We start from the raw sequence: 19,400 nt of genomic DNA on the forward strand, positions 1-19,400 counted from the left end.
TATTTCAGCCCTTTGCTGTTATAAACATCTTGAACATCCATGTATAAATCTCTACCCAGGTACAAGAATTACTCTAAAGTATCTCCCTAAAAGTAGAATACTAAACAATAATACCTGCACATCTTCAGCTTGACTAGATGCTGTCAAATTGCTCTCTAATCTATGACCCTCATTCCAGACTTATATTAGAGCCCCCATTTCTCCAGCCCTTAGTGTTGTGAGACTTTTAAATTTTGGTGGTCCAATGGGTATGAAATGGCATCTGGCTGTTTTAACTGTACACACACACACACACACACACACACACACATACACACGTGTATATATACATATATATTTGCCTAATTGCTAAAATTTATTTGCAACCCCCAAATCAGTGCAGCACTTTTGCAGTCATTCTTGAACATGGAAAGAGGAATGAGGAGTGAGTACTTGATGTGCACATTCCCAGCTGAGGTCAAACAAGGCAATGCTCTACTTCTTGGTTCAAGTTTTCATACTGTAAACAAGTGTCTTTCATGGCCTGTTTAATGCCATGTTTTTCACATTTTTATGCTTTTTGTTGATTTCACTATTTAAAATGCCCCCCAAATATAGTGACGAAGTACTGTCCAGTGTTTCTAAGCAAAAGGCTGCGATGTGCCTTACAGAGAAAATAAGTATGTTCTTTTCCTTCAGATACAAGTTATAGTACTGTTGGTCATGAGTTCAATATTAGTGACTCAACAATGTATATGATTAAATAAACACAAAATAAGATTATTTCTTGAATTGGTCAACAAAAATACTGTGACCAGAGGCTTGCAGGAACTTAACCCTGTATTTCCTCTAGGAGCAATAATAGTTCAGTGCTCACTAACTCACTGTTCACAGAGACTTTATAGAACATAACTATCACAAATAACAATAATCAACTGTATGCACATGTATCTTTTCCTTTCCTTTCCTCTTCCTTGATCATGTTCCCTTTCTCCTTCTCTTTCTTTCTTCTCCTAATACATTGAATTCTCTGTTCTCTTTCATTGATTGTCGGTCCTTCTGGCATTAGCCTTGAGGCCTCAAAAGGTGCCCAGGGAAAGAGTTTTTGTTCATTCATTCAGTACACATTTGTGGTTCACTTTCTTTGTCCAGTACACTGCGCCAGGATGAGACCTGAACGTAGACCTTGTGTTTCAAAAGTGTCACCTACAGATAGGATTATTGTAATCCATGATTTTGAGACAAATCTAGAATCTCGTATTTATTTCTAGAAAATATTTCCCAATCTCTGCCACTCTCATTGCCTACGTTGCCCCCTGACCCGGCAATCTCCTTGGCCACATGTTGTCATACATACAAACAATATTGGAAGGAAACTTTAGCGGTCACCTGGTCCAACTCCCTTATTTTATAGATAACGAAACCGGAGTCCAGAGAGACAAAGTGAAATTTCCAAGGTCACATAGCTAGTTCTATAGCCTTAAAAAATAGATAACAACCAGGTAATAATTGTTCCCCAGTTGCTCTATTTTACTGCTTATGCGTCAGGTAAGAGACAGATAACATCAGTTGTGATCTGGCAACTTCTGATAAAAATTTCTAAAACAGATTTCTCCAAATCATGTATGTTGTAATAGAGCCAGAGAAAACAAATGTACAGTTTAGAAAATGATTTAGGTTTAAACTTTTTTTTTTTTTTCCAGAAGCATTTTATAGATATGTTTGCAACAAATGCCTCATTTGGGTGGTTTTCACCATCAAAATACCTTTTATAATACATCCTAAAGTGGGCATCACTTGGTCCTAATGCTGTGTAGCAGAAATTTGAGAGCCAGGACCATGACAACAGAGAGGGGAGAAATCTCCCACAGTGCTGACCAGGAAACAGATTCAGCAGACCTCACTTCCCTCTCACTCCCCAAACCTTAGCCTCCACTCCCTCCCCTCCCAAAAAAGGAAAACGTGCCCAGTAAAGATAACTGCCCATCCTCAAACAAAGCAAGGCTAACCTTTTGGGTCCCCCAAGCACTCCTATTTCCTGTAGCTAAAGTTAGACCTATTAGATACGAATTTCATTTTTAATCCATGACAGGGCAGACAGAGGGCTACAAAGCCTCTCCAGAAAGTACGGAAAAAGGAGGAGTCCCTTTTCAGTCATCCCAGAGGAGAGGGCATCAGAGTGTTACTTTTCTGTGCTTGTCACAAGCAACAAAAATGCATGGGACAGTTATTTTGTGTGACAGCTATGGGAGGGAGTTTGTTTCCTAGGCCTGCTTTTGTGAATCACCTTTACCATGCCCTTAACACTGAAATATATTTAATTTTTTCTACAAAACAAAATAATTTTTTCTTTATCTTTAATGGAAAGTTTATATTACCATGATTAACGGAAAACCAATATGCTTGCCATAAACAGAATATAACTATGAAGATAAATAAATATACACAAAACAATATAACTTAATCCTAGCTAGATGCTGTTGCTTGAGCCTCTGCATCCAGAAAAGAAAGACTGAAGTTGGTAAGCATTAGATGGGTGTTAAAAATGGCTATCCTTCAAGATGGATAGCAAGTTGAAGACATAACTTTCTTATTATGTGATCTGATACTGGGTAAATCCTGTTGTAGCCAACTCTCCCAGTGCCCCACCCATATAGCCTAGGCTCACTCTGCATGCTACCTGCAGAGTCCCCTGTACCCACCTATGACTTCCTGTGTCCTTCTACCTAGGTGGGTGTCCAGCCAATGGGATTAACATCCGGAGGAGCCCCTCTCCATCAAGGAGAGGCAGGAATTGGTGGATTTAATAGTTCCACCTCCTCACCCCTTAATGGAAAATTACGAATTGTATCCTACACAGTCTATCAGGATGTCTTCAGTGGGTTGGACTCTAGCTACTCATGGCTATAACCTACTGGCTGTACACCCTTTAATGGCTACCTTCTTTCCCCATCTCACTTCCCCACTTCCCATAGTTCTTCCTGGTGATCACCTCCCATGTAAACAGGTACACCTAAATCCTTACCTCAGGATCTCCTTTGAGCACAGCCCAAACTAAAACAGCTGGTAAGCATACTGCCTGAAATCTCACAAACCACTGCAGTACCACATCTGTCCTTTGGAAAACACCACCCCAAGGTTATATACCCCAAAGAGCAACTTATCACTTTTCTTTCTTTAAAGTTCAAATTATTTCTTGAATGAACGAACTTATCTAGTGAAATTCATTTTTCTGAGTCTCCTGTTGTTCCTGGGTTTCCATTGTCAAAACTCAGGAATACTGTGGGCCCTAGAATAAAAAATGAAATTTTAGAGTTCTGGGGGAAAAAAATGACATAGACAATAGAGGGAGGCTTTGTTCATCCTTCTTGCAACCAAATCAAAGTTGTGGCAGAAACATGAAGTAAATAGCAAGCGAAGTCACCAGGGATCTAGATAAACAGAGCACTACAACTAAGAAGGTAAATAATTAATCAACCTGCCACAATAGGAGGTAGGAGGGGGCGAGGACACGAGGCTGCCTGGTCCTGAGTGGCTGAGTGGGACAGAGGCTATGGTAGCGGCAGCCGGCAGCTGCAGGTACCTCTTAAAGGAGCCATGTCCATGAGCAGACTTTTGCAGTGATGGACCTGCTTGCTCTGAGCACCAGCGATGGGTCAGCTGCACAGGGGGCACCAGGGACTTACAGGAGGATACTGAGTTGTTGGTGCAAGGGCCGGAGGCAAGGATCTCTCCTGGGCAGAAGTGCCAGTGGTATCCATTGTTCCTCTGTTGAGCCCTCCCAGTGTGTGGATGCAGCACCACCATAGCTGAGACGTCATCAAACTGGATGACAGAAGTCGCTCCATCCAGAGGATTTCCTGAAACTCTGTCTCCACCCACTCACGGCCCCACCCAAGCCACATCCAGTTGTGTCCTTGGCAAATCTGATGCGCCTTGCTGAATAGAGCCAAGATTCACACTGGTGGCAGCCGGCCTTGGCTTCCGGCATGGCCTCTTGAGGCAACTATAAGCACAGCATCTGTGGATTGCTTGCTGAATCTTAACAGGTGGCCCCGGAGGGTCACAGGCTGGGGCTGAACTTGGCCCGCAGCTGAACCTCTCTCAGGACTGTGCCACTGGACATCTACCACACAAAGCCATGCTAATAAGACTGAAAGTTAGGAGCTTTGCTTAGTACATAGAAAAAGACATAGAAAGCAGTCAAGGGAAGACAAAGAAGTAGAAACTATAGGAGAGAACAGAACAGAGATCTAGGAATAATGGAGTCTAGCAATCTAACAGATGCAGAGTTCAAAACACTGGTTATAAAGATGCTCAATGAATTTAGAGGAAGTGTAGATGAATTCAGTAAGAACTTTAACAAAAAGATAAAAAAAAACATTAAAATGAAAATGGAAATTATAAAACCAGTCAGAAATGAAGAACATATTATATGAGATGAAGAGGATATTAGAGGGCATAAACAGAGTAGATAAAGAAGAGGATCGAACCGCCGATATAGAGGATGGGGAAGCCAAGGACACTCAATCAGAATGACAAGAAAAAAGAAGCCAAAACTGTAATAATAATTTAAGGAGCCTCTGGGATGAAATTAAATGTAAAAATATCCATGTCATAGGGATGCCTGAAGGAAAACAAGAAGCTGAGCTATTTGAAGATATAATGATGGAAAACTTCCCTAACCTGGTGAAGAAAATGGACATACAACCCCAGGAAGCTCAGTCCCAAGAAAGAGGGGCCCAAAGAGGCCCACACCAAGACACATCATAATTAAAATGTGGAAGGTTGAATACAAAGAGAGAATCTTAAAAGCAGCAAGAGAAAAGCAGTTAGTTACCTACAAGGGAGCACCCATAGGTCTGGCAGCTGATTTCTCAAATGAAACTATGCAGGACAGAAGAGCTTGGCACAAAATATTCAATGTGGCGAAGACCCAGGATCTACAACCAAGAATACTTTATCCAGCAAAGCTATCAGTTAGAATCTAAGGACAGATAAAGAGCTTCCCAGATAAAAATAAACTAAAGGAATTTATCAACACCAAGCCAGTATTACAGAAAATGTTGCAGGGACTTCTTTAAGAAGATGAAACATGTATCAAAAACATGAATAAAGAATGGTAATAACTACATTCCTATCAACAAGTACCTCAAATGGAAAAGAATTAAGTGCTCCAACCAAAAGATGGAGTGGCTGAATAGATAAGAAAATAAGACCCCTACGTATGCTGCTTACAAGAGACTCACTTCAGATTAAAAGACACAGACTAAAAGGAAGGGAATGGAAAAAGATATTGCCTTGATGAACCTAGAGGGTATTGCACTGAATGAAATGGGTTAGATAGAGAAAGACAAATATCATGATTTCACATACATATGGAATCTAAAGAACAACAACAAAAATGAAAATAAACCTATAGATACAGAGAATATTTTGAGGGTTACTAGGTGGGAAGGGTGTTAGGGGGGTGGTGAAAAAGGGCAAAGGGATTAAGAAGTACAAAATAGACATGGAGATGTAGAGTGTAGCATAAGGAAAATAATTAAAAATGTAATAAACATGTAAAGGGAAGGGGGTACTAGATTTAGTGAGGTGATCACTTTGTGAGTTATAGAGATATCTAATCACTATGCTGTACAATTAAAATGTATATATTATTGTATGCCAACTACAATTGAAAAAAAAAACTCATTGAATTGTACCATGTAAATATGAGCAACTAATTGTCTATTATATTTCAATAAAGGCGGAGGGAAAAAATGTAATTTTATTAATAGCATGTCTTGATGTTTTAGTTTTCCTGAAAAGAAATTCTACAGCTTTATACATGCCATTTTGAGGCAAGAGGGTTCATTTGTTCATATGTGTCAGTCAGTAGACATTTGTTGAGCTTTCTCTATGGGCTGGGTTAGGCCTTAGAAATGTCCAGGAAAGTTCTAGACATGAAAGAATTCTATTTTTAGTAAAACTCTGATTTCCTGGGAAGTGGATTACATGCTGAATAAATAAGTTTTGATTCTCTAAAATCCAGACCTCAGTTTCAGATTTCAGGATAAAAGTGACTGGGATGGGCTTTGAAGCAAAAATTCAGGATTAGAAAATTTAGCACAAAGTACATTCCCCCTCCCTGCGGCCCATTTGTGGCTCACCGCAACTTTTGCTTTTTACTCAAAACTTGATAGGACATGATAGTGCCACCAAAGAAAGGATGCCCTGAATACCTGCATGTCCCTGGTATTTGGGGGCCCTTTGCCTCCCTCCTGTAATTTGGAGTTGTGGCGAGGCCCTCCTCCACTTTCAAAGACAGCTGCAGAAGGAAAATGTCCCTGTAATCACAGTTGACATCTATCCAGACACCGCATCGAAATTGTAACTGGCTTTCACAGTTCTGTTCTGATTGCTTCTCTGCAGACTATTGCCAAGAGTGTTATTCTCACGTTAGTCAGGACTACTACTCTGAAAACTGGTGGCCTCTTTCGTACTAATGAGCTCTAGCTGGATGGGGAGAGGCATCTTTGTCACATGGACAGTCCATGGCTTCTCCAGAATGGTCTCCAGAGGCAACATTCTGAGGAACTATATTAAGAGACATTGTTGGCATATTTAGGTACATTGTTTTGAGATGAAGGGTATTAATTATTACACAGTTTTTTTTCTTTATGGTGTTTCCTTCTTACTGAGAAAGAAGAATATCTTTAAGGATAAACGGCCTCTTATGACAGTGTCCAGTTTTTTTTGGAAGAGAGCAATTTTCAATCAACTAATCCTTAAGTTATATTCTTCTCAGGCCTAAGAAATTGTGCTCCAGGTAATACCCAGCCAAATTCTGCTGAAGTGCCTGGGCAGAATCTCTGCCTTGTAGGAGCATGGGGCTCACAGGCACCAAGAGTTAGCAGATTCTATAGAGTTGAGCTCTTGGCAGCTAATTGAGTGCGTATTGGATGCCCTCAAGAGGAACAAATTCACACAGACCTGTTTGCAACCTTTTTCTTGAGATCAGGAGGGGGATATGTGTGCAGGTTACTTGTGAATTTGTTTTTTAGGCTGTTCATTTTTCACAAGATTATGACAGAAGAGATTTAGTGTCTTTTTCAGAGCATCACATTAGAAGATACATGGTATCAGTCTGACCCAGTACTGGTGACATTGGCTTAGGTTACTTAGTTCAGGTGACATCTTCACAGTTTCTCCATTGTAAAGTTACAAATTTCCTTTTTAAAGTAAAAAATAAATTGAAACTGTAAGAGTCCTATTCCTCATGAAATGTTAACCCACTAGTTTTAGCATCCATTGATGATTTTTTAACTCCATCATCCGTCTATGTTACTAGCTAGTTTTCTACCATACAGAAGAGATTTCCCTTCTCCATCATTTATTTTTCACTTATTTATATCAGTATGGGCCCTTGGATTTCTATTTTAGTCAGTGGGTTATAATCTATTACTATCATTATTAATTTTGATGCTCAGACTTGGCTAGTGAGAACTCTATAAATTGGTGCCTGTATCCATCATTTTTAGAACACTTCATTACTTTTTGATATGAGAAGATGTTCCAGGCTTATCTTGTATTTTCCCTGCCCCAGCCCCAGAATCATCCTTTTCTCCAAGGATCCTGGGATCTTTTAGTGGAGAATAGTATTTAGAAACCAAGATCTGGAATGTATAACCATGAATTCATTCTGATGCCCTCAATTCTAATCTATCTATATGTATCTGTTTTTAAAAATTTAGGGATATGTCTTTTTACTTTAATACAGAGACACATAAAGAGGAAAATAGCTACTAAAGAAAAGGACAGTTGTCCCAGTACCCAGTTAACCTATAATGGCATTGATAAGTGACATATACACATGCCTATAAGTATATAAAGAGTATATAAGTATGTGAAGACACTAAATAAAAAGTGATAGTTTTCTCTCTCCTAACTCAGGCTCTGTCCCCAATGAATGGTTTTATGTGCTTCCTGACAGAAAGAAATTTAATATATATAGCAGGAAGTGTGTGTGTGTATTTTTTTGTCTTCTAATTTTAAGAATTTGACACAGCAGGAAGTATGCTGTAAATGTTGTTGCTGTTGTTGTTGTTGTTGTTACTGTAACAATATATCCTGGAGGTCTTTCCATGTACCGTATAGCTCTACAGTATTCTTTCTAATAATATGATGTTTCTTATTATATGATGGACTTTAGTTCTATTTAACCAGTCTCTTTTGGTGCACATTTTTGTCTCCAGTGTTTTGCTGTTATAAACAGTGGTACAGTAAACACTCTTGTACATAGATCTTGGTGAAAGTATATCCAGGGTTATCCCATGGTTGTTCCTAGAAGCCATTTTAGTTTTGATATTGTCAGAATGTCTTCCAGAAAGTTGCTTTGGTTTTGTAACCTAATGCTCTACCTGCGGTATCTAGAGACAGTTTAAATGACACTGACATTCTGCCTCTACACCTCTAAGGCTCCCGATTACAAGTTTCCAGCAGTACCAATGTTCCCATCAGTCATGGAGACCGAAAGATTCAAACCAGCCTTCCATCTTAAGGCTGTAATTAAATCCCTATTTGAGTTGTTGTTTCTCACCTTAATTTGAAATCTGCAGGTCTAATTTTTCCATGCAAGAATGAACTTTGGTGAAGAGACTTACAAAAAAATAATATTGTAAAAATGGTGCTACCCTTGTTAGCCATGAGGGCTTATAGTTAAAGTGATTTGGTCTCTAATTAATAACCAAATGATGGAAGCTCCTATTAGAGTCTTGCTGTGACTCCTTTCTGCTGGAGGAGAACTGTGGATGGACCATGAAGCCTGGAGAAGGAGATGTGACTGTTTCCCTTCCAGGACACTTCTCATCTCCTGAGCGGAGGGGAAGCTGACTCAGCCCTTTGTAGGTCTTAGGCAGGGGAAGATCAATGTGGAAGTCATTCGATTTAAAATTTCTCCCAGCCTTATCTTTAAAAACTCATGTAAATTGACATTCCATTCTTGTTTAAATATATAAATAATGGCTTGCATGGCTTTCCACAAAGTCAAGTTGATGGACTGTGTTTATTCCGTGGCTTCACCTGGCTCCTAATACACTTCCATTTTTAGAAGCGCAGAGCCATAGTCTGTCTTAGGTTCAGTTCCCCAGAAGCGGACCCCGATGAAAGTACAAGTAATTTCTTTGAGAGATGATCCTCAGAAGCACTGGTGAGGGAGCAGGGAAGAGAGAGAGGGAGGAGAAGGAAGCCAATACAGGGTGTGGTCATGAACAGGTTAGCTCTGTGGACCACTGAGTCCTGCTGGAGATTTCTGGGAGACTACATAGTGCAATGGTTCTTTTTTTTTTTTACACCTACGGCCCCTGGTCATCCTAGATGGTCTCCCATCCAAGTACTAACCAGTCCCGACCCTGCTCAACTTCCAAGATCAGTTGGATTCAGGCGTGTTCAAGGTAGCATGGCCATAGACACAATGATTCTTAAATTTTGCTGTGCATTAGAATCACTTGGGGAGCTTTTGAAACTCCTGATGTTCAGAATTTCTAAATAGTGGGAGCCAGGCACAGGGAGCTTTTTTTAATTCCCCAGGTGATCTCCAATGTAAAATCAAGACTGAGAACACGCCTCAGAGTTGTTCCCCGCTTTCTCTCACCTGCCTACTTTAGGAACCTGAGGTATTTATCTGTCAACTCCAGTCCATCATACGTTGAGGGCTGCTCCTGGGGACATTGACCCTCCAAGATTTCTGGCCTGTAGAAAGCCAAAGCATGCAGGAGACTGGTGATTACTGAGGGATATGGGCTGATAGTATTGGCTACATAGTTAGCCAGATCTGATATGAAATCCTGGCTTTGTTCATTTACTCGCAGAGCAGACTTAATCAAGCCATTTAAACTTCTAAGACTCATTTCCTCATATGTAATAACTTTTCTGTACAGCTATAAAGATTACATATAATATATGGAAAGCACCCCGTATACATTAGATTCTTAATAGACAGCTGTTGTCATAAACCCAGCATGACAACAGCAGGGAAGGAGAGGGCAAAAAACAAATAAACAAACAAACAAAAACGGCTACCTTAAAAGCCAGATTATGCCATAAAGAAAGTAAACTCTAGCAACTCGGGTTGGGAGTTCTAATCTGGTACACGACACCAAATGGTTCTGCCAGGGAACCTTTTCTTTATTTCAAGGAGTGTCCTGACGAGTTGTCAGGATTTACCGAGTGGCCAAGTAGGTGCAGCCTATTTCTCCAGCATGCTTCATCTCTGTTTGTGTGGCAAGTCGCCCCTAGGAGTAGATGATCCAAAGACCGGTGGCCAGAAGGAAACCTTGCTCTTCCTATGGTTAAATGCCTGCCTGTTAGCATCTGGGGAACTGCTCATGAATGCAGGGGTCACCAAGGCCAAGGCGCTGAGGTCTTCATAGATAAGAAAAGGCAGGAACACAAATGAGTGAAGAACTGAGAATTTGCCTTGCAAAATCAGGTTCCCAGTATTATCGTGCATGATAAGTATGTTTGAATCTAAATTGTGCAGTTAGACTATCTAAAATGATTTGTACTCCATGGAAATTAAGTGATTATTTGGACATTTCCTAAACGATATAGATAATGTTTTTTATAATAAGGGCTTCAAACCATTCCATGTGGAAAGAATTTTAATAAATGGGAGTTCATTGTATTGGTGAAAATAAGTGAATAAACAAATAAAAGAGCCAGGGAAGCACCAGTGATAATTATGATTAATTTTATTCAGTGCACCTGAGATCCAGTAGGAAAAAAATATAAAGTAATTGTAATTACTAGAAGGCCTAGAAAAAAAAGTGTCCTGGTTAATTTATTTTGCGCTTTTGTCACATTCCATTATCGAAAATCTTTGTGAATATGAAACCCTTCCCCCACCTCAGATTGGTGCCCATAATGGAGTTTTTCTGAAACAATATTTCTGAAAAATATACCTGCCAGCCCTCTGCTCTGAATAGACAAGTTTTCTGTCTTCTCTCTTGCTCCTCAGGCCTTGAGTGTTTTTGAAGAAAAAGTGGTCTATAAATGTGGGATGACAGTGACCCTGGCTGCTGGTTGGTTGTCAGGGCCAGTGGTGGCACCCGGAGTGGGGACAGGTGGGTCTCCTTTTCCTCCCATTTGCCTAGTTGAATATATTTTCTTTCCTACAGAAGAGTAAGACCTTTCTTTGGCCAAGACGAGCTCATCTCTGCTTCCACATAAGCTATGAGCCCCATGTTCAGTGGCCAAAATCAATAATTGAGGCTTTTCCTGGCTTGCCAAAATCAAGTTAATGGGTAGACTTTTATACATTTCAGTATAAAGTAACTTGCCCAATACATTTCAAGTATTTTCTCCATGATTTTTTTCCTCTAGTGGCTGTTCTCACTTGCTGTTACTGCTGCTGTTGCTACTACTACTCGTGATAGTGAATACTTGAGTATTACTGTGTGCCAAGCCTTGTGCTGAGCCCTTTACCCACACTGATCCATTTAACTCTCATAATAACCTTTGTATCCCCATTTTATAGATGAGGAAACTGAGGTTCAGAGAAGTAATGTACTTAGGGTTCTACAACAAATTGCATAACTAGGATGTGAACCCATCAAGTCCATAGCATCTTTGGACTGCAGTTAATGGCATTTGAGTGCAAAATTGCATATTATATTAGTTAAGATTTATCTACCAGTAGCCCACAGAGCACCATGATTTTCAGGGCCTCTACCCTGTGAGCACATTGAAGAGTCTAGAAAAAAGGAACATGGCTCCTGGATGCTAGAAAAGGGATGCTTAAAAATAATAAGAAAAAAAAACCAGCAGTGTATTAAAAATGGAGTAGGGGTCCCTCTCTCAATTCTCTTGCTCACCCTTGGATCTTTAGACAGAAGAGAAACCAAATATGGATCCTTTCCTTGCTCAAACGTGAGTTTAGCGAGTCAAGTTCCAGCTAAGGGCAACTACAAGAACACAAAATCCTTTTGATAATCTCACCCCATAGAAAGTGCAGATTAAAGGCGAGGCATCAAAGCCTCTGAAACCACCAAAGCTGTTTGACAGCAAAGAGATAAATCAAAAAGATTTGAGATCTGGTTTGAATTTAATAATTATAAATGACTAACCAGGGGCCATTTGCTGTCAAGTCAGGAGCTGCGCTCTCTCCATCAGTGCATCTTTGCTACTCTAGTCGCTTGATTATTAAATAGAAAAGTCCTGTGATTAAATAACAGGGCTCTTCCAACACTAATCAATTCAATCTCGGCAATTTAAAATTGTCAGGCCTTGCATTTGCCCCATCTCTGTGAAAGAGGAGGGAACAACATGCTGCAAACGTGACTGAAGGTATCCAGAGAACACCCATTTATAACCCTGTGTGACGTGGGTAGTTAGAGGAGGGTCGGGCTGCATCCCAGGTCTTGTATCCATCTTCCTACAAGGTCCCCATTTCTAATAGCCACCCTGCCTGCCTCTCAGTGTCAGAAACAACAAAACAGCAGTGACAGTAGTACTAATAATAATTATGGTTATAACCCAGTAGCAATAATAATTACCATTTTTTAATCTCTTGCCATTTGCCTGGCCCTGTTGTACATATTTTACCTCCTTTAATCATGGAAATAACTATGATGGAGAAACCAAAGCTTATAGAACACTATAGACACATACATCTCACACACCCAGACCCTGCCTGACCTGTAGTAGATCCTCAATAACTAATTGTTGAGTGAATGAAAGGATAAAAGAGTAACTTGCCCAAGTAGCAAATGGTGGAGCTGGATTTTGAACTTAGGTCTGTCTCATTTATGCTCTTAATTTCCTTGAGTTGTGTAGGTAAATGCCTTTTTATATTGTAAAACACATATTGTCTTAAACAAATATTTTAAATTTATTTTATACTATCTTAGTATATTTATTTAAATAAAGCATATATTGTTTTTAAACAATATAAAAAGAGAAATAGCATTGTACGGCAGATAGATGAGTGTCTGGGAATCAGGCTGGTCTAGAGAAAAATCCCCTCTCTAGCATTTACAAAGTTTGACCTTGAGCAAGTCACTAAAGTCTTTGAGCCTGATCGTCCTCTGTAAAATGGGCACAACAATATTTACTTAAACGGGGTTAAAGGGAAGCTTAAATGGAAGTTTTTAAACTATGAGCACAGTGCTTGTCTCATCACAGGGACCCAGTTCTGGCATCTACTTCCCTCTGCATGTATAGTGGAAGGCACCTGGAGAGAATTCTCCTTTGATTCTAAGACTCAAAATCTCAAAAGATTCCAGGATTTGGGTCTGGAGAGAATGGAAGCTGAGGCCATTAAAAGTAAGGTATTCAGGTTTGGACCAAGACCAGCTCTTCTGAAAATGGATCGGCCGAGATCAGGGTCAGTGTTCTTCACAGACAGCCTCACCCAGAACAACAGAAAAAGCAGTTGTTCCTGGACCATTTACTGAGATTTAGATGTCTGACTTGTGCTATCAGAAGGTAGCCAAGCCTAAAAGGAGATAGCCATGGAGTGGCCCGGGGAACAATGACACATCATGAAAGTGGATTAGAAGGAAGACAGGTGACAGTTTAAGGATGAGACAGCAGGATGGAGTCACCAGTAATGAGTCCCAGACAGAGTCCACCTGATCCATCCAGAGATACCTGTATCTCCATCAGATTTCATATCTGAATATACAAAGGGCTTTGCTCTGTTGCAAATTAACAATGGAGCCTTCTAATTTTTTGTTTGTTTGTTTTGATTTGAGAAGCATGAGAGGATTTTCCCAGCACCCAAGCACTTCTAGAAAGTGTCTCCATCAAATATGTAAGGAATAGGGCTAAGGAATCAGCTAGTACATTCAGACCATTTGTTTCCATAAATTCCCCTACGTAACTGCCTTTCATTCCCGCCCCAGACAGGCACCTAGATGTTCAGACAAAGGCTCAGGTATGCATTAAGTTTATTTATGGTTTGGTTCAGCTGGCTGTTTCCTTTCAATTGAGATATTATCAGTCTTAGATTCCTTGTTCCTAGTATGAGTCTCCATACTCTTGCTCAGAACAGTGTGTGGATAGATGCCCTGGTCATGGGTGTGTCTCACCCTTAAACAAATCTAACATTCCTACTCATAAGAGGAGAGGAAGTCACAACAGTCTTATTTGGACCAATGTCTGAACAGCTGTGATTTCTTTTTTTAACATGTCTATGTATTTTAAGGAAAATAAATGCCCCCACATGTAAGGAAAATGTTCTTTCTTATTCAAAAAGCAACAATTGTATCTTATATTTGCTGGTGTGAGTCTCCAAGGAAATGCGAGGTTAAAGAATTTCAGCCTTCAGTGATCTTTGCTTTTGAGGTTTTGATTTAATTTTGGCAGCCAGGTGAATAGCGGAAGGGAAGGGCGTCACCCCAAGAACACTGGCCTTCTTTACTCATTCTTTTTTTGAGTCACTCATTCAGAAATTATTCATTGACCTACTATACAGGGCACTGGGGTTTGAAGTCATGTGCACAATTATTGCGCTTATCCAAAGCACTTTGTTTTTATAGTTGAAATTTACTGTGCATTCGCTTCAGTAAATTTGACAAGGATAACAGGGTGGGTCTGTGGCTCCTCAAATTAGCTGAAAACCTGTGAGACCAAGTGTAGAATTTACACACAGTGTCCTTCCTGCCTAAGAACTTCCCCAGGTAAGCTGTACATGGTTTCTGATGCACAAGGGAAATAAAATGGCTCATTCCCTGGCTGACCTGATAACAGGCAGTGATAGCTCTTAAAACTAGAAAGAACCACAGAATTTTGTCTAGTCTACACAGGTAGACTATCTTCAAGGCCAGTTCTCTAGTAGAATAAACATTATAAAGGTGTTTCCTCACAAAGTCTTCATGCTCAACACTTTCCCTGCAGGTGTGATGTGCTCTCTCAGACTCTGGGACAGGACAGAACTGTGGGTAAGCACATAGCTTGAAGCTAGATAGATCTAGGTTTGAATCCGGGCTCTGTCACTTGCTAATTACAGAACTTTGGGCAAGTGCCTGCCCCTCTCGGAGCCTCTGACTCCTCCTCTGTGAACTGGAGATAATACTAGTTCCTACCTACCCCATGGAATGATCAGGAAGATCATATGAGATCATGCATATAAGGATTTAGTTCTGTGATGGATGTGTAGTGAGTATTTAATAGGCTAAAGCCATTATTATCAGTCTGAGTATTATCGTTATTACTTTGGTGAGTAGAGCAGTGTTCTGCCACGCCCTCTATTTTCTAACAGGTTCATTTGTCTGTGTCTCCAGGGCTTAAATTTCCCACTGATGATTTCCTCCATGAACTGTTGTTTAGATCATTGGCATGAATGAGCTCCCCAATATTTTAGAAATTCTTGTGTGAAATTTAGAAGTTCTTGGGTTAGGTGTTTAGCACATGCTTGGGTCTGTTTCACCAGCATACCCTTTATCACCTGAGTCGACTGGGCTGGCTGGGCTGGTGGCACGGGTGCCCTTCTGGTTCCCTCTACTGTCTCAACCTATGCCCCTCTTGGGGTTAGGTAATTAGTGAAATGGACAAGTTTTTCAAAGAGAGTGGGACTAAAGAAAGGCATCACCAAATACCAAGAATGACTCTTCTGGGGATGCAGTTAGCCATATACCAGGTACTGTACTAGGTTTGGGGAAGGTAACCATGACAGATCAAGTCCTGCCTTCATGGTCTTACATCTCATAAGAAGGTCAACTCCAAACCAGAAAACAAAACACTAAAATAAATCATCTTTATAAATTAGGTCTCTTTGCTAGTCTGTCTCAGCACCTCATCTGACTCATTCATAGTGGAGATCACAATCTGTAATTTTTTGTTTTCTTTTAACTCCCGATTCTTGGGCAGGGATCATTCCTGCCTCATTTACTAATGTACCCCAGGACCTAGAGCAGGGCTTTGCACATCAGAAGTGTTTGGTGAACACAGAGCAAAAGGACAAGTGACTGAGCAATGCCTTGTGAGATTTTTGCTTTGGGCCCAGTGTTTAAACTTCAGGCTCCTTCTTTGTTGCTGGCAGTGAGCCGTCACCACCCTATGTAATGGAAATTGAAAAGGAAATCCACTTTCATGATCCATTCAGTTTTTATTTTATAAAATGTGTGGGTTTCTTAAAATGACTCTATTCCAGATTAGAACTGGCTATGTCTTAATTTAAAAGGCCACTAGAGGACATATGTCTTCTGGACTTGACACTCAGGCACCTACCTAAAAGCCTCTGCGGTTAGAGGTACTTAGAAGACTGAGTTCGAGTGCTGGTTAGTGTGATGAGTTGGTGTGGAGAGGGCTGCATGCTTTTGAGGAAAAGAGCCTCTTATACTCTCCTCTCCTTCACCAAGGTGGGCTTCTTGGATTAACAAACTACTGTTAAAGAGTCATGTTGACAACATTGTTGAGCCCTAGGAATGGATCTATAGCAGCATAAATCTGACAATAATCTGACAATAATCCATAATCTGACAATTCCAGATAGTAGCATACATCTGCACAGCTTATAGTTTGGGTAATACATAACTATTTATTATGCCCCTACTATGTGCCAGGACTCATTCCAGGAGCCACTTATACACACATCGCCTATAATCCTTACAACAGCCTGGCCTGGTAGGCAATATTTCCACTTTACAGATAACATCCCAGAGCCTCAGACCCCTCTTGGCATTTCCCAAGATCCCCAGTATAATACTTAAGGCAAAAGAAGCGGGGCTCAGGAAGGACCTGGTTTGTCCTGGGCTTCAGGACACCTACACAACTGGTCCCCACTCTTATACCCCAGCACATGGTAGAAACTGATTGCAGCCTTCTCCCATTTGCTGTGCTGTGTAATCCTTTTCAATACAGCATTCCAAGCAGATGCTACCAGGCATTCCAGATGGCCGATGAGTTGTAACCTGTTTGCCAAACATGCTTTAAATGGTGTGTGTGAAGGGTTTTGCCCTAGGAATTAGATTCCTAGCTGCAGAGTGTTACATTGTAGCTGTGTAACGAGCAAATTGTTTTTCTCCCCTAACTTCAGTTTATTTCCCTGTAGAATGAAAATGATCCCTTACTGTAGTTGCCTCAAAAGGTCACCATATAAATATAAGCCAGTGAATTGGCTTCACTGACACCACCGTTTCACCTTTAATTATAACAGGATGATGAGTCAATAAGGGTCAGGACCCTATACAAACATGAAGCATCCTCAAACATGGCAAGTGGCTATCAGCATCTTCTTAAGACTCTCCACAAAGCCCCTGAGTGAAATATTTGACTCCCTAAAAATCACTTGGTGAACTTGTTAATGCAGATTACTGGGCACCATCCCAGAATAGCTGATTTAGAGTCCTGGCTCCTGATGTTGGATCTCTAAATTATTTCACTACTCAAGTGGAATAATATATAGGCTCTAGAACTCCACTCCTCTGAATAGAACTATGTTCACCTTTGGGATTTTAAATATCTAAGTAGCTGACTATGGAATAAGAGGCCCCAATCCCTTCCCCAACTTGTCTGGCAAAATCTTATTTATCCTTCTGGCTTATTCAAATACTTCCTTCTCTGAGACTTCCCCAATCCCCACCAAGTCTAAACTAATTACTTCACACACATTTGAGAATCTGCTGTACAAGGCACTCTGCTAAGCTCTAATATGCATTATCACATTTACTCCTCCTCCTTTAAAAATAGCAGCTAATGTCATCAGCCCTACTTGAGTTGAGAAAGAGTGACTCAGAGAAATGAAGTGACTTGCCCTAGGATGTTTGTATCTTACTGTATTATAGTTAAATCATATCAGAATCTGTCCTTCCTACAGGTGTGTGAGTTCCTTAACAGTGGGAGTTACTGATCTTTGCATTTGCAGGAACAAACACAGGGCCTGGCATATAGTTAATGTGCAACACATCTTTGTTGAACTGAAGTAAAGAAATAGAACAATTATAGTAAGGCAAACAAGGACAGCTCTGGTTGCTTTCCAATCTCTGCCCGTGTTCACATTTGAGATCTGATAGAGGAAGAAGACGTTGGGGGTTGAAGGCTCCAGATGGCCCTGGACTCCACTGTAACTTCAGCGCCAGCGATTCCGGTCCTTTGGTAGCTCTCTGCCAAGTAGGATAGGGAGACTTAGCAAGTTACAAATTGAGGACTCAAGAAATACTTGCCTGGTTCGTTAACCTGGGATGCAGAAGAGAAGTGAATGTATCTTTGATGAGCTTTATTGTGGTTTGTAGATGGAGTTTCTTTTCTTTTTATAAAGAAGAAAACACATTGTTTTACACCTAACCTGGCAGACTTCCTTGGTCAGAAGTTCATTTGAAATACTATTTTCTTCAGTTCGAGTAATGACTTTTCTGAATCTCAGTGTTTATGGCTATAAAATAGGAAGATTAGAGATGGTGTCTAATGTTCTTTCCAGCATTCTGGTTCTGTGGTTACATCAGAACCCTGGATGAGGTTTAGAATAAATTCAAATTACCCAAGTACAAAGCAGCTCGAAAAATGGAATATTTTTAAGTGAATTAGATTTTCTTTCCAGTCTAGTTCTTTTCTCCAAGTTAGTCAGAATCTGAGCTTTTGTATTTAAATTTCTAAGCCTTGATATATGAAGACATTTAGGGGAAAAAAAAGAAATACAAAAAACCCCCATAAATTTTAGCAATATGAGTACAAATAATAATGCAAACGGATTAGCCAAGAGTTTAATTGTTTCTCCTACTTTCTTAGGCTTTCTTAGAACTGTTCATTTACATAGCGTGATTAAAGGTTTTGAGCAACAAGATAGAAATGACGAGGATTGCATGTGCTACTTGATTGCTTTTTTCTTTCCTTAATCAAAGCCATAATCCCTGTTTACATCTGAACTTTGTTTTATCATTTGTTTTGCAGCGAAAACGGAAGCAGAGCACCCAAGATGAAGATGCTGTTAGTCTTTGTAGTCTTGACATAAGTGTAAGTACAGTCCTTCCTACTGCCTCTACTTAGAACACCTCTCATCTCTGAATCTTTTTGTTAGTATGCTGTGCATGTTAAGTGGGCTTCCACGGCCCAACTATAGAAGTTGTGACCTGGAGGAAAACTCTTTTTAAAAAGGTATTTCATTTTACTGGAGAAAGCTGTATGGCCAATTTAAACTTTCAAGCCAAGTTGTTTATTGCCCTTGTCTTTTCTCTGTAAAATGTATTATGAACTCAGTGAATCTGGGTAGACTCTAGATAAACACTACTTTGCTATTTTAGAAGTTAGTTCCAGAAGATAGACCAGATATTTGTCTCCCTTTGGGGGAAGTTAGCAAGTTGGCCCGGCTCAGGCAGCAGGGTGGCCCAAAGGCTGGAAGACGTCTCCAGTAGCATGGCTGAGTAAGTGCTTTGGATTCAGTAGATCTTCGTTTGAATTAAGATTCTACACTTAGCTTTTGTGTAACACCATTCTTCACCTCT

General features: G+C 40.2%; 1 protein-coding gene across 3 annotated transcripts in view; it reads left to right on the forward strand.

Moving 5' to 3' along the window:
* Positions 1 to 19,400, forward strand: part of ARHGEF3 (Rho guanine nucleotide exchange factor 3) — a 279,695-nt gene that overhangs the window by 133,643 nt on the left and 126,652 nt on the right. For 2 of the 3 annotated variants that reach the window (XM_039858606.1, XM_039858605.1), the window contains one exon: positions 18,850 to 18,912. In XM_039858606.1, the coding sequence (XP_039714540.1) occupies positions 18,850 to 18,912 (63 nt within the window). Of the gene's footprint in view, positions 1 to 14,859; positions 14,904 to 18,849; positions 18,913 to 19,400 lie in introns of those variants that run through there. The other variant, XM_039858607.1, reaches the window with a different exon arrangement.

This window comes from Pteropus medius, unplaced genomic scaffold (genome assembly GCF_902729225.1).
Source record: "Pteropus medius unplaced genomic scaffold, Ma_sr-lr_union100, whole genome shotgun sequence".
NCBI classification, from domain to species: domain Eukaryota; kingdom Metazoa; phylum Chordata; class Mammalia; order Chiroptera; family Pteropodidae; genus Pteropus; species Pteropus medius.